At 37.6% G+C, this 13,897-nt stretch overlaps 1 protein-coding gene across 4 annotated transcripts in view; it reads left to right on the top strand.

Moving 5' to 3' along the window:
- VPS41 (VPS41 subunit of HOPS complex) overlaps window positions 1–13,897 on the top strand; it is a 105,891-nt gene that overhangs the window by 54,266 nt on the left and 37,728 nt on the right. For all 4 annotated transcript variants that reach the window (XM_086467876.1, XM_086467875.1, XM_086467878.1 and 1 more), the window contains 3 exons: window positions 2,391–2,510; window positions 5,674–5,820; window positions 6,985–7,051. In XM_086467876.1, the coding sequence (XP_086324002.1) occupies window positions 2,391–2,510; window positions 5,674–5,820; window positions 6,985–7,051 (334 nt within the window). The remainder of the gene's footprint in view (window positions 1–2,390; window positions 2,511–5,673; window positions 5,821–6,984; window positions 7,052–13,897) is intronic.

Genomic DNA, 13,897 nt, shown 5'->3' with positions numbered 1-13,897 from the left:
AATTCTGGGTCCAGTAACTCAGTTTCCAGGTGTCATTGCTGTAAGAAATAATAAGTCAGTCATGTTATGTGTATGAATAAAATGCAGGTAGTTGCATTGCATGTTTTCAGATTGAATTTTTTTTTTTTTTTTTTTTTGAAGCCAAAATGTTGAGTGACTTTTGGCTTCAGTGTTGGACCTGTTGCACTTGCTAATGTGAAACAGGGAATTCTGGGTGCTGCACTGATTCAGAGTCACTTTCTGTATTTATTACAGGCAATATCAGACTGTTGTCCTCTACTGCCTTGGTCTGAGAATTTAATTAAGCACGTACTTAGAGTTAAGCATAGACTGAAGCAGGATTTTTTTATCTTCTCCTCACCAGTTCTTTCTCAGGTGACTTATTTTCTTTGCAGTTTCTTATTTGGGTAGAGAATCGTGGAAAAGTAAAAAAAAAAAAAAAAAAAAAAAGTAACAAAACAGCTACAAAGTGCCATTCCAAACTCACTCTGGATCTTGTGTGTAATAAATAAACTTAAATCACGATTCAGTCACAGGCAGAAAAGATTCAAAGTTCAGTTAATATAATTGACATCAGCCAGTTTTAAGCTTTCAGTTTTTGCAGCCTTGTCCAGTAAGTCCAGGTGAAAATACTATGTATTTTACTGCTGTCTTTATTGGACAGTATTGAAAGAAGCATTTAAGCGACAGTTCTTTTTCTGTCAAGTCTCTCCTTTGGAGTTTGTAAACTAGGAAAAAAGTAATTTTCAAGTATGCATCAGCACAGCACTTAGTTTTTAATGACATCCTTAGCTTCTGAGTGGAGCTAATGAGTTTGGGCTGGGGGCTGCTCCTGGTGTTTCACATCCACATACCAGCTTGCTAATGGGAATTCCTCTGTATGGCACTGTCCTATGACCATAGATGTTACCTCTGTTTTCAGTGTCTTGCTTTTGTTGCTGCAAAATAGCTTGTTCTCTAAGAGTTTTGTTGAGTAGCCTTTTTGTAGGTGGGAAAAAACCCACCCTAGACTGTCTAAAAGGTGGACCGTCATGTGAGCTATGTGAAGGACAGAGTCATTTTGGGTGGGGTTAAGGTGGCAAGATACGCTTGGGTGAGAAGTTTGATGTCTGCAAGTACACTTCACGCGAAAGTTTCTGATAGACTGTCCTAGATAGTGACTGCTTTAAAGTTTTGGAGAAAATTCTTGTCTTCTGATGCCATCTTGTGGCTTTAGGAGAGAGAGGCAGTCTGTGTAATTGCTATTAAAAATGCCTTATTATGTTAAAAGATATTATTTTAAACAACTAGTATCTTATCATTTGACATATTTATGCAAATATGGGTGGTGGGAAACCATGTATAAAAAAGCATGTGCAGCTGGATCTTAGATGGGAAATATTAGCAACATAGGTACTCGGTTTAGCTTTTAGCATGGTAAAGCCCTTGCAGGTAGCAATTTTACGCCTCTTAATGGTCATTGTGCACTTGTGTGAGCTCGGGTTCAGGTTATGCATGTGTCTGTAGGTGCCTGTGCTCGTGCAAAAGTTGGCAGGACTGGTACCTTACAGTATGATCTTCGTAGATCCTTCAGCTTCTTGCTTAGCAAGCACTGCACTTTGAATCACTTGGTGGAATTCAGTTTTATAATCCTACTAAATGACTTCCTGAAACCATACAGGGACCAGTAAAAGAGCTGGACTGTCATGCAAACTGTCTGTATGTAGTTGGGCTTTTCTTTGCTGCTGCAAAGCATTTCATAACATCTCCTATGCATTTAGATATTCTAAAATACCTTCCTTATTTGCAGAACCTGGGATTCCAAATCACCCAAGTTTTATGATCTGCAGCACTTGTGGTACAGAGCAGTTTGCATGTGTGGGACACACAGCATCTCTAGGGCCCTATGGAAGGCCGTGCACTTCCACATGGGGCCAAGCAAAAAGTCGCAGGCTTGGGGGTCCTCAATAATTTTCTTTGACTACCTGTTTTCTGGAGGGAAGAATGAGCCTATCATGAGATCAGTGGTTAGGGTGAGGTGGCCTGGTTTCTTTAACCAACTTTCTGAAATTGTTGTCACTAGTGCTGTAGGCTTAGGTTCTCAAATGCCTTAATTTGTTTATCCTTAAAATGGAAAGAATTATACTTACTCTTCTTTGGAGAAACTTGATGGAAGGCCTGATATTAATATTATTGGTAAAGTAACATTAATTCTGCGGTATACAAGATTCTCAGTGTGTATGTACTATATGAAAATGTTTGATTGTGTTTGCTTTAGTTTTGTGGTAGGTGTGTATTTTTCATCGCCCTTGAATGCAAACAGAGTTAAAGAATAATGAAGCAAAAAATACCTCCCATGTTTACATACAGCACTGTGTCACAGAAATATTTCTTGTTGCACTTCTTCATAGTTGCTGTTATATGAGAGAGGCTGGATGAATAGATGGAAGCCTTCGGTTTTACATGAAGGGGAGGGAAATATAAGAAATGTAAAATGGAGAGGACACTTAATTGCTTGGGCCAATAATATGGTAAGTACTTGTCACCTTTGTTGAATGAACAAAAATACCACTGCGTTACACTGATATTTGAAATGTTTCAATGTTAATTACCAAAATACTCCATTGAAAAACGGTACATTTAAAGAATCAAGTGTAAAAGGCATTGAAGGATAGTGGTTTAGATCTTGTTTCTTTGTAGACATTTCATTTGGTGTTTCCTGCTGGCTAGTCAGTGTTTTCCACATGGTTGCCACTTCTGAAGTAATTAAGAAAAGTTGCTCTACATGCCACTGTTGGGGTGTGATAGGTGTGTACATAGTGCTGTACGCTATTGTTTGCAGAGTTTTGACCAGTGCAATTTATTGAAGCAAACTGTCTGAGGAAGGAATGCCAGTGTAACTCTTCTTTCTATAAATAATAGAACATCTCCACCCCCACCCCACACCCCCTCCAAAAAAAAAACAAACCCAAAAACCAAACCAAACCTGTCTGGATTTTGTAATATGCGCTTCTAATGTTGGAGATTATAAAAAATGATAGTAATAATTTCTCATTTTGGTAGGCCACTAGAAAAGGCTAGACTTGGGAGAAAATAGGCCCTTTTTGCTCCAAGTGTAATTCATATTTTAAAGGGAACCATTGCTTTCATGCTGAGTGTTGCATTTCACCTATCGCTGTATATCTAATTGATGGGTCAAGGTCAGTGTTTTAAAGCTTAGCAGTAAGGGATATGTTTTTAAGTGTGCATCATGTCTAAATTTCAAAGTCTTATTTTAAAATGTCGTGAAAGTGCTTCTGAAATGCTAGCTTTTTTCCTTCTATTGTTTTTCTCTGCTGAAGGGAAGTATTTATTAAAAATATTTTAAAGCTGTTGTTCTTTTATTCCCTTCAAAACCAGTTTGATATGAAATTGTTAGAAGTGGTCTTTTGTTTATTTTCTTCCCTTTAATAACTGCATTAGAACTGAAAATTCAATGAATGCTTGATTGACATAACATTAGCTTTTCTGAAGGTTTTGTTCTTTTCAGAGCTGTACAATTAAAATATATATTCTAGGTGAATCTGCTGGGAATAGAGAGGACAGTTGAGGAGAGCTATCCCTAGAGATGATGTGCCACATCAGAACACAGAATACTAATAAAATGTTGAGAGCCATCTGTCAGAGACAAAAAGCCATGGTCAGGGCCTATCTTTCAATGAAAAATGAAATGACACTTGCCCTCCAAAAGAGTAATATATTTGGTTATTGGCTTTTCCCTTCCGCCTTTACCTTTTTAAAAATTTCTGCATCCTCTCGCAAGGTTTTATGTTCCCTTTTTTTTTGTCAAAGTTAGAGAAAGTCTTTTCTAGCCTTGCTTCTTACTATCTCTGCGTGGCTACCTAGTTTTTATTTTCTTATGCCTTTTTTTTTTTTTTTTTTTTTGGCACACTGTATGTAAGCTTGTTAGACATAGAATATTCTAAGGTAGTTTAGGCAAGGTCTAATTCTGCTTCTCAGATGCTCAGGTAACCCATGTTTGCTACCCTCTTCTTCCTCCATGGCCAAGAGTGTAAATTTTCCAAACAGACACATGAGGACCAAATCCTTAGAGGCATTTGGCTGCATAACTCCCATTTGAACAGGGTTTAGGATTCTTCATGATAGGAAGTTGACTCTGAAGTTCTCTTGGTTCATGATGCAAATTATAGAGGATCCTACGCTATTGGTTTGAAAGACACTTTAAACGTAAGCTAGTCTATATCACATAGGATTTGCTGCCTTGTAGAAAAACAGAACGTGTGATAAGGGTCACTTTTATCTGAAAATCATCCTTGAAGACGAAATGGTAAGATTAATAAATGACAGCTTTATTAAAATGCAGTTCAAGCAAGACTGGAAGTTTTATCAGGTGAACGTATAAAACAGAAAGCATAAGCTCCTTGTTTATGTTACCCAGAGATCTGGGCTCTGTACACTGCAGATGCTACGTGCAAGGTTTTTTCTGAAACCTTGATGGCCGTTAACTGAAGAGATGCCAATAAGAGTGTGTTCCACACTTGCAGTTCTTCAGTGACAAAGATCACTGAAAAAAAAAAACCCGGCCCGTACCACCATACCACTTACTGCTCCTTTGCTCCTTGTGATTAAAAAAAAAAAAATAAAAAAATAAAAAAAAGGCAAAACCTAGCTTAGACAATGACCCCCATGCTTAGACTCTTTTCTTTGACTTACAGACAGTTGAATCTGTACAGCTGGGGACATAGAAACTCACGGGGGGGACGGGACGGGACGGGACACACGGACACGACAGAAACAGGCAGGGGAATCTTTTAAGTCAGTTTTGTCACTAGAAAAATCCTAACATGGGATGGCATCCTGGACGCTGACCTTTCAAGGTCCCTTCCATTCTCTTTTCTGTGGTCATGATAGTTGTTATTTAAGCTCAGTGAGCGGAAAAGAAATATCTACTAAAATACTTTGTTTTATTTTGGGAGTTTTGTTTTTAAATCACTAAGAACGAGTCATTACTTAACATGAAATTAATCTCCATTTTGCTGTTGGAGATATTATAGCTCACCTTGTCTTAAATGGCACGGAAAAATCTGATTAAAGGCTCCCCCCCCCCCGACTTTAATCTTCCTCTCTTTAAATTTTTTGTTAGTTTAGGATGTTCCCTGAGGAGGCAGTGAAAAATAACAGCATACAAAACCAGGCATCATTTAAATATGCTTGCTTTTCTGTTTTAATGTAAGAATAGAAATGCATTTCTGGAGAAGTAGAGGCTGTCTTCATTTATCTTAATGAGCTGTTGCTTCACATCTTATCTTTCTCCAAGGTGGAAATTTCTGCTTCTCTACAGGAACTGTTGTGGAAGAGCTGGAATTTTTTCATTTCTCCAGTAGTAGCACCAGCCCAACAAGCTAAACCGATTCATGACTGGAGTTGCTAATCTGCTACTCATTCACTTATTATATCTTTTCGTTTGACATGTGAATTTAAAATGCCTAACTTAACTCTAATCCCTTTGTTCCTTCTGTCACCTCCTGGGTTAGACGGGTCTTTGTATCAACAGCTTTTTCTGTTGGCATGCTCAGCCCTACCCTGAAATTTATGCCCTGAACTGCTATGACTGCCTTAGCGTACAAAATAATACAGGATGTAGTGAGTAAGTTTGTCATACTGAATAAAGTTCTCTTGTATTTAAACTTTCAGGGCGTGAAGATACTTGACATGATCTCCAAGCAAAGAATTACCAATGTGCCTCGAGATGACATAAGCCTTCGCCCAGATATGTATCCCTGCAGCCTTTGCTGGAAGGATAATTTAACACTGATCATTGGCTGGGGAAATTCAGTAAAGGTGCAATTACCTGTCTGTGTAATAAATGCTTGCTGTTATCACAGACAAACGGAGGATTATTTCTGAAAAGCAAAGACAATCGAAAAAAATAGAATTTGGTTTGACTACAGTGTGCAGAACTCCTGCTGCCATAGAAATGTCATTGGACTGACCCTTATGAGGAGGAGGAGTGATAGACACCCAGCGGTCAGACAGATCTCTGTGTGTGAGCACGCAGCGAATTTAATCCTCAGGGACACTTCTCTCCTCTGTGCCTTGGAGAGATTTCCTCTTTTGAAAGCTTTTAGTGGGCTGTTGAATTCATTTGTTTTGATTAGCATTAAGGAAGAACAACTTACCATGAGGTGATTTTGGAGGGGATCATTTTCGTGGCCAAGGAGGTTGTGACTGCTGGAACAGCCACATGAGAGTTCAGTCAACCATGGGGGGAAAGAAAGGGGTGGGATGGGGGGGACAGGCTGCTTGGGGGGTTTGTTCTGCTTTCAGCAGGGAACTGGCATTTTGAACTTGTGATTTACTCAGACCAGCACCTGACATGAGTTTGTTACAAGCCTGTTAGCTGTTTTCTAATAACAAACTGCTACATTGCTGCACGGTGGCAAATTAAAAGTGATCGGTAGAAGTAGATGTAAAGGGAGAGTAAAGTGAGGTAGGTGAAGCATTAGAGTTTTACAAATGAGGAGGTTTGTCCTAAGTTTGGCATCTGTCTTCCCCCTTGTATCATTCGTGCTTCACAACATTTGGGTATTTGCATTTCTTTGGATGTGTATTCTCCCCTCCTGTTACTGAGAGTTGCAATAGCATATTCTTCCTGAAATTGTAACGTAATGAGACGCCAAGTGTGGGAAGATAGCAAAACCAGACTCACATATATGCTACTATGAAGCAATTATAGTGGGCAGATATTTTTGGGTTTCTCTTGTGTAGTCCGTCTTCCTTCTGCTCTCCCAGTGTATTTATAAGGCTGTGGACTACAGCTACAACTTCCCTCTCTGGTTTTCTTCTTCAGTGATGCATTGTCACTGTTTTACAGTCTGTGCTTTTCAAAATACAGAAATTATGTCCAATAATGCCTCGATAAGAAAAGATGTTTCTGAGACAAGTTAGTATCATTTTGGGAATTACAGTTTGTTCATCATAATGATCCAAACCTCTGTTTCCTAGATTTGCTCAGTAAAAGAACGGCATGCCAGTGAAATGCGTGACCTTCCAAACCGCTATGTGGAAATAGGTATGATTGTACAAATGCACTCTTTTTCACAATTTATATAAGCTTTAAAGGTCTGTTTTCTCTTTCTAGCCTGAAAAAGCATAGTTCAGAGGCAACACGTAGTCGTAATATAAATGTCTTCTTGTTTTTAGTTGATGAGGTTGTCCTGCGTAGGTTTATTTTTGTGTTCGTAGAGAGTCTTAAATTCTGTGATCATCTAAAATCTGAGATCCTTGTGTGAACAGTGGATATCTTAACTTTCACACAGATTCCTACAGAGCACTCTGGTTTTCATCTTGGTTAAATGATCAGTGTAGTAGTAAGAAGAAAATAGATGCTACGTTATTAGATTATGTGTCCTTTGATTACACTGTTCATAACTTTTTTTCTCTTTTTTTTTTTAAATATCTCTTTGGTATAGTACTACAAAATGGATTTTTTTTGTTGCCTTTTTTCTCTTCTGCGTTTTGTGTTCTTCTTTGCTTTCTTATTTGTCTAGCTTAGGTGATATGAATAAATTTCATTTTTGTTGATGAATGGAAAAGGCCTTGACAAAATGTGTGTATTAATTAAAGCGTGAAGTGGAGGGAGAATTCAAAGGAAATCTGGAGAGGAAGAGGGCATGTAATCAAAAAGTCACAACTGTCCCCAGAAACTTCTTCTGGGGAAGGGAAATATCTGTGAAGAGCTAGTGCTGGGAAGATAAACAGTTTGGTGTTTCCTTGTTGTGACTGTAATGACGTGAGATTGTAGACAAGAGTATTCCAGCAAGATTCTGATTCATGTCAGATTAGAATGGTGCATGGCATAGGTGTATACTCTGCTTTCCGATTCAGGAAAGAACCGTTTTAAAATAGCTTCTGAAAATCAGCTAAGATAAACTCTATAGGAACTCTGGATAATGAGAGATGGTGGCATGCCTGACAATTAACTGAGACCTGAAAGTTATTTGTTGTTTTAAGATTACATTGTCCTAACAGAATAGTTAACTGTGGAATTCTAGGATATTTGAGAGAATTTTGTCAAGAAGTACAGTGGTGAGTTTTAACCTCAGATCTTTTATATACTGTTTTCTGTACCTGTAAGTAACTTTTAGAAAATAATTAAATGGGATTATTTACATAGTGACAAGTGAACAGAGGCAACTTCTACTTCAGCTATAATGTGTCTGCGTGGAGGGAGCTAGTCTTACATGTGTGTCTACTGGAATTTCATTTTTAAAAAAAAAGCTGTCATCAGACTATTCAGGGGCATACCTGAAGGTTAGAGATTTTTGTGGAAGTAACTTTTTCATCTTTCAATTTTTAGCCTAAAATCATCTCTATATTCTTGAGGACTGGCGTTTTATCTCACTTAACCTATTAATGACGTGCTTGAGATTTTTCTTTCAGTTTTCAGGTCAAAGCACTGAAACAGCTCTGCCAAACACTGTCAGCAGCACTTGTGGGCATGTGGGTATTATGTTGGGAGGGAAAAAGAGAGACACATTATTTGTTCAAGTCTCAGTATAAATTACAATAGCTTTTAATGGAGTCACATAGAAGGTCTTCTTGAGAGCTGTGTGTCATGCCATAGCATCTATTTCATTTTTATTTCAACTTTACTTTTCAAAGGCATAGCTGGAAGGTCTGATCTTATTGAAGGGCAGACCAGCAACCAGTGTAGTTTCTTGCAAGACTGTTAATATCCTAAGTGGATGCATAAGCTGATACACTTTCATAATGTAAAGAATTTATACAAGGCAGGAATATGATTCAGTGGCAGGATAGCTGAATATCCTTCGGATGTTTTAACTTGTAACATCTTTGCAACATACTTACAAAAAATGAAACCGAGTAACTTTTGTCATGTTCAGTGGTGTGGGTTTTTTGGTATTCCCTCCCTGTTGCTTTTACAATTTTGCACCTGGAATGAAAACCAGAAGTGGACTAGGAGACTTCATAGTCGCTTCTGTGCTGTCATATGAAGTCTATGATAATGCAGCATTTTCTCATGTCTCAACATTTTCAGATTTATGCTCATTTAGAGCCATTCTGAGGGCCTCAGTTCCACAATAGTATCATAGTAAACTGTGATTAGTAGATCATAAATGTTTCTTCAGTGGTTTGCAGCCCAGTGAATAAGGGCACAGAGCATTTCCTGCATTGCAAGTTAGGTACATAGGACCCTGTGTAGCAAGGTCCTCCTCATCTTCTAATTCTGTCTTGACACATAGCTATACTTACTCTGAGGCAGGAAATAAATACAATGTCTACCATGATGCTAAACCAGATGGCCCATAGTGTGGGAAAGTAATGCTACTGAACTGTTTCATTTGTTTTATTTAAAGAATATAATGCTGTGATTGCATGTGAGAGAAATTAGGTTAATTATACAGGTCTCATGCACTGAGATCTGTGTGACATTGCTAGTTTTATTTACATCTTTCAGTATATTAATGGTGCTTTTTTTCAGTAATCTTTTCCATTGTCTCTGGTTATATGTTACAGTTCATTGCCTCTGTGGGTCTTCATTCGGTGTCAAAGATAAACTCCAGTGAAATGTTTCTATTTAGGTTTAAATGTATGTTAGCTGAGCAGATCCTATCAGTTCAGCTCTGTCAGCTACCACTGTGAAGTAGTGTATTGATTAGAAAGTATTGGTATTGAATTACAGGCTTAACATGGACTAAATGCCATTGTGATCCTTCTTAAAGAGTGCTTGACCTCTGTGCTCACTCCTGATGCATGTACAAAAGCTGTCATGCTGGACAACTTCTGGTCTGAACAGGGAACCCTTCCCCAACTGGAGCCTGTAAGAAGGCTGGTTGCTAAAGATCTAATTAGCACTTTGCAGTTAATACAATGCCTTTTCAAAGTGAAACGGGCATCTGGTCTTCAATGGCCTTGTCAAGTAGCTCAGGATTTTATATACTTTTATGGAGAAGTACTTTATCTCTGCCTCAGTTACTCAGGTTGTTAATGCTAGTGGAAAATAGAGATTAACACTGGAAGTCAGTAAAAGACTTGAAGTTGATTAGAGACTTCCTATTAAATTTATTTTATCCCAAATTATATCTCAGGAATCTCAGCTTAATTCCAGGTGCCAACCAGCCAGCAATGCCTCTTGAGCCCTTGTCTCCCCTCTGCATTCCCTCAACTTCCCCACAAAGTAGAATCCTGGTTTAAAAATGACATGTTTTGTGGATATGCTTGTAACAGCACATCTGTATGTTTTGTGAGGGAATGGCTGTTTAACTGCATGACAAGTTACCTCCAAGCATTGAGATCATGCATTTTTATCTGAACAGAAAATGTGGGGTTATTTATTTTTTGATTTGTAAAGTGAGGTACTGGGATCTACCACACCAGCATTTTTTCTCTTTATATGGATGGAATTTAAAGCTTAATTAATGAATGTGATGAGCAGGAAATTAACTGGCACTAAATGTCATCAACCTTATATTGATACAGTCTGAGAAGCAAATTGACAAAAAAAAAAAAAAACAAAACAAAAAACAAAAAACAAAACAAACAAACAAACAAACAAAAAAAACAAAAAAACCCCACCCCAAATCAACTTTGAAGCTTTGAAACTTAAGCTCCTGACTTTGCAGTTGTCATCAAGGATTCCACAGAATTTCCTTAAAGGTTGTGTGTGTCTGTAGTTGGAGAGTTGTACAGGCAATTGCTGTATTTCTAAAGATGATTTTTATGACTGTGTGAGATGGAGTAGGGGTAAGAAGGTTTCAGCACCCCGGTAGCACTTCTATTACACACGACCTCACTGCAGGTAAAACAGCAAATTGTAACACTGCATACAGTAGACATCTTTCTAATTTAATTAAAGTAGTAGACCTCACCAGATGGATGATTACTGACATGATGAGGTAGTGGCTTTTTTCCTGATATTTCTGATTAGTGTGATACTATAATTGAGAGAAATTGTTTTGTTTTACTAGCAAAATTCTTCCTTGTTTCCATTCTGTGCTGGTAGCAAGGAGTAAGGCAACAGCTTTCAGTGACAGAGGCTTTACAGAGTTTTGATTTTAAGCCCAGGTGGGTTTTTTTGTTCAGTGATTATATCCAATTAACAGTATCATTTTCATTGTCCTGCTTTGCTTTAATGAAAATGGTCATACTCTTTGGTGCATGGCATTCAAAGTTATATGTAGAATGATTAATGGTTGCTAAATTTTCTCTAAAGCTTTTCTGAACCTTCAACATTTGAACAAAACTAAATTTAAATATACCTTTTCCAACCATTTTGATTGTGAATAGTAGAGGGTGTGAATTCCCGAGTTTGGAAGCATCAGTTTTTGCTACTCATTGATGTATAGGACCTGCCATCAATTTTAGTGTTGTCCTACTGCTTTTCCCACTGAAATTCAAGAAGAAAGATAGTCCATTAAAATGCCATCACAATATCTACATGATTAGGTAAACAATTGCTTTATTTCACATATAGTATTATGGGCAGAAGATCTGCAGGGAGTTCTAAGAGTATTCAAGCCCAAATAAAGGACCTTTATGTGGGTTGTGTCACTGCTCCTCACCAGAAGTTTGCAGTTACTTTTGAGTCACAGTTAACATTTGTTTAACTGGGCAGATCCTGAGCTTTCTGCTCAGGCTTCTGGTCAGAGGTAGGTCTGCCCTGGAAATGCGAATATGTGAATGCTGTTGCGGAGTCTTATGGGAGATAGAAACCATTTATAAGGAAATATTTAAATGCTGGGGCAGGTGTTCCTATCTGAAGATTTTCAGAGAAAAATATGAATGTTAAAAAGATTTGTTTTTTCTTTAAGGATTATGTGAGATAGTACACCTAAAAGTAAGAATATTCTTTTATTTCAATAAAAATGTCATCTATATATGTTTATGCTTTGTAATTTGCTTCTATCCTTCTAAAGGCAGCTTGAATGATACTTATATGGGAGCTTTTCTAGTCCTTTAGCTGGAACTGAATGCACATACTGTGGAAAAAAAAAAGTCTTTTTATATTTTATATCAAATGCAGCTGCATGCACATGATCATAGCTAATCAAAACATGCTATTTTATATTCAGTTTTGTTTTGCTTAAATAACCCAGCTCAGTAAAAGCACTTCTGGTGGAGATACGATCTTGAAAACACTTAAGAGTATGCTGTACTGAGTACATTGCAGTGACTGCAAATTTTGTGGATATACCTGAAGTAGCTGGTTAAAAGGTAATTTGGGAAAGTGTAGTGGCATTGCCCCAGCAGCTAACAATGCACCAGAGTTCTAGCTAAGCTGGGCCAGTTCACGGTGCTTTGTAGTTCTGCTGCTGTTGATACACGAGTGGGATACCTAAAAAAACAGCTTGAGTGTTGTCTTTTCCATTTCTTTCATATATCATATGGAATTAAAAAACATAATAATAAATCCTTCTTTTTCTCCACACATTAAGTTTCATGTTAATTCTGTGCGTGCTAGTTTAGCTTCCTGCTTACCTTCCCGAAAGACAGTGTTGAAATCTTGCCCTATTGAAATGAATGGCAAAAACTTCGGACTGTAACCTGAACTTGACTATAAATCTGCGGTGGAAAAGCAGGGGCTGCTTTTTGAGATTTGATTAAATGAAATAGACTTCTTTTAGTTTCAGTCTACCACGTGTGTCTGTATCTTTAAATTCCAGAGAAAGTTGCTTTATAGAGTTTGGGTAAATAATGTAGCATATATTGTTTTATTTCTGGAGTGTGGTGTATTTGATACTTTTTTTTTAATGAATAACAAAAAAAGATTTATAGGTTTCTTCTTTTTGCTTCCTGATAATCTGTTTGACAGCTGTACATAGATGCTTAACATGGAGTAGATCCACTGTCAGCATATCTTCCATCTTCTCTTATGACAGGCATAAACATGTATGACACATAGCCATACCTCGGTCGTTCCCATTTAGTTCAATACTACACTTGTTTTAATTGTTTCGGATCCTTTTCAAATTAACAGCATTTCTGCAATGTCTCTGTGTTAGATTTTTTTTTTCCCCCCTTGATCACAGCAAAGTGTACAGAGAGTAAGTCAAATTAACCTATTAGTGTTCTGTGCAACTGTAACTTCTGTAACTTTTTTTCAGTAAGACTTTTTTTGATTAGCTGCATCAAAGGTTTTTATCAGGTCAAGAAGCACTGTCTATGCCAGCTATTCTTTGTTCAAGGCTGCAGCAGCAGAGCTAGAGCATTGTGTTTCAACAAGGCCTCTTGAGCAGGATGAGCTGGGAGAAAGCTGAAAGTGAAACCAAGGAAACTAAACTCTATTTAAAAACAAAACTTGAAGTGATGATATTTATTTATTTTTGTCTGGTAGAACAACACTACTGCTTGATCCTAAATATGTGGACATTATGTGGGCATCACAAACATTTTCAGTGGCAAAGGAACCAAAGTTCCAGTGAAAGACAGAAACCACACAAAAAACGTGTTTTTTTAGAATTGTCCCCATAATCTTTATAAATGTACCATTCACTGTGCTTTTTCCCTCTCCAAATTCAAACCACAGTATTTTATATGCCTTTGCAAGCCTTCTCTTGTCACTTTTTAAAGCTGAATGAAAGCTTCTTTGCTTGTTCTTCTAGCCAGCATTATGGATTTGACTTTGGTTTTTTTTTTGCATATTCGTCCTTCTGTGTTCCATATTCTTTTAAAATGCTAAATACTAAATTTTAAACTGGGAATGAGGTATGTTATGCAGATGTTTCTGCTGTGGTTTATTTAAAATCATCACTCAGAGCAACATGTAACACAGTCGAAGTAATCTCATCAGGCTTGCAGGCTAGAACAAGATAATTATGTCCAGGATTACAAACGTGAGCCTATTCTGTCCTGGAACAGACTGCATGTCCCACCCTTGTGCTGTGTTTGGTCCCCT

This window comes from Leptosomus discolor, chromosome 7, assembly GCF_034619465.1.
Source record: "Leptosomus discolor isolate bLepDis1 chromosome 7, bLepDis1.hap2, whole genome shotgun sequence".
Classification (NCBI taxonomy): domain Eukaryota; kingdom Metazoa; phylum Chordata; class Aves; order Leptosomiformes; family Leptosomidae; genus Leptosomus; species Leptosomus discolor.
This window is presented reverse-complemented; position numbering and strand designations above follow the sequence as displayed.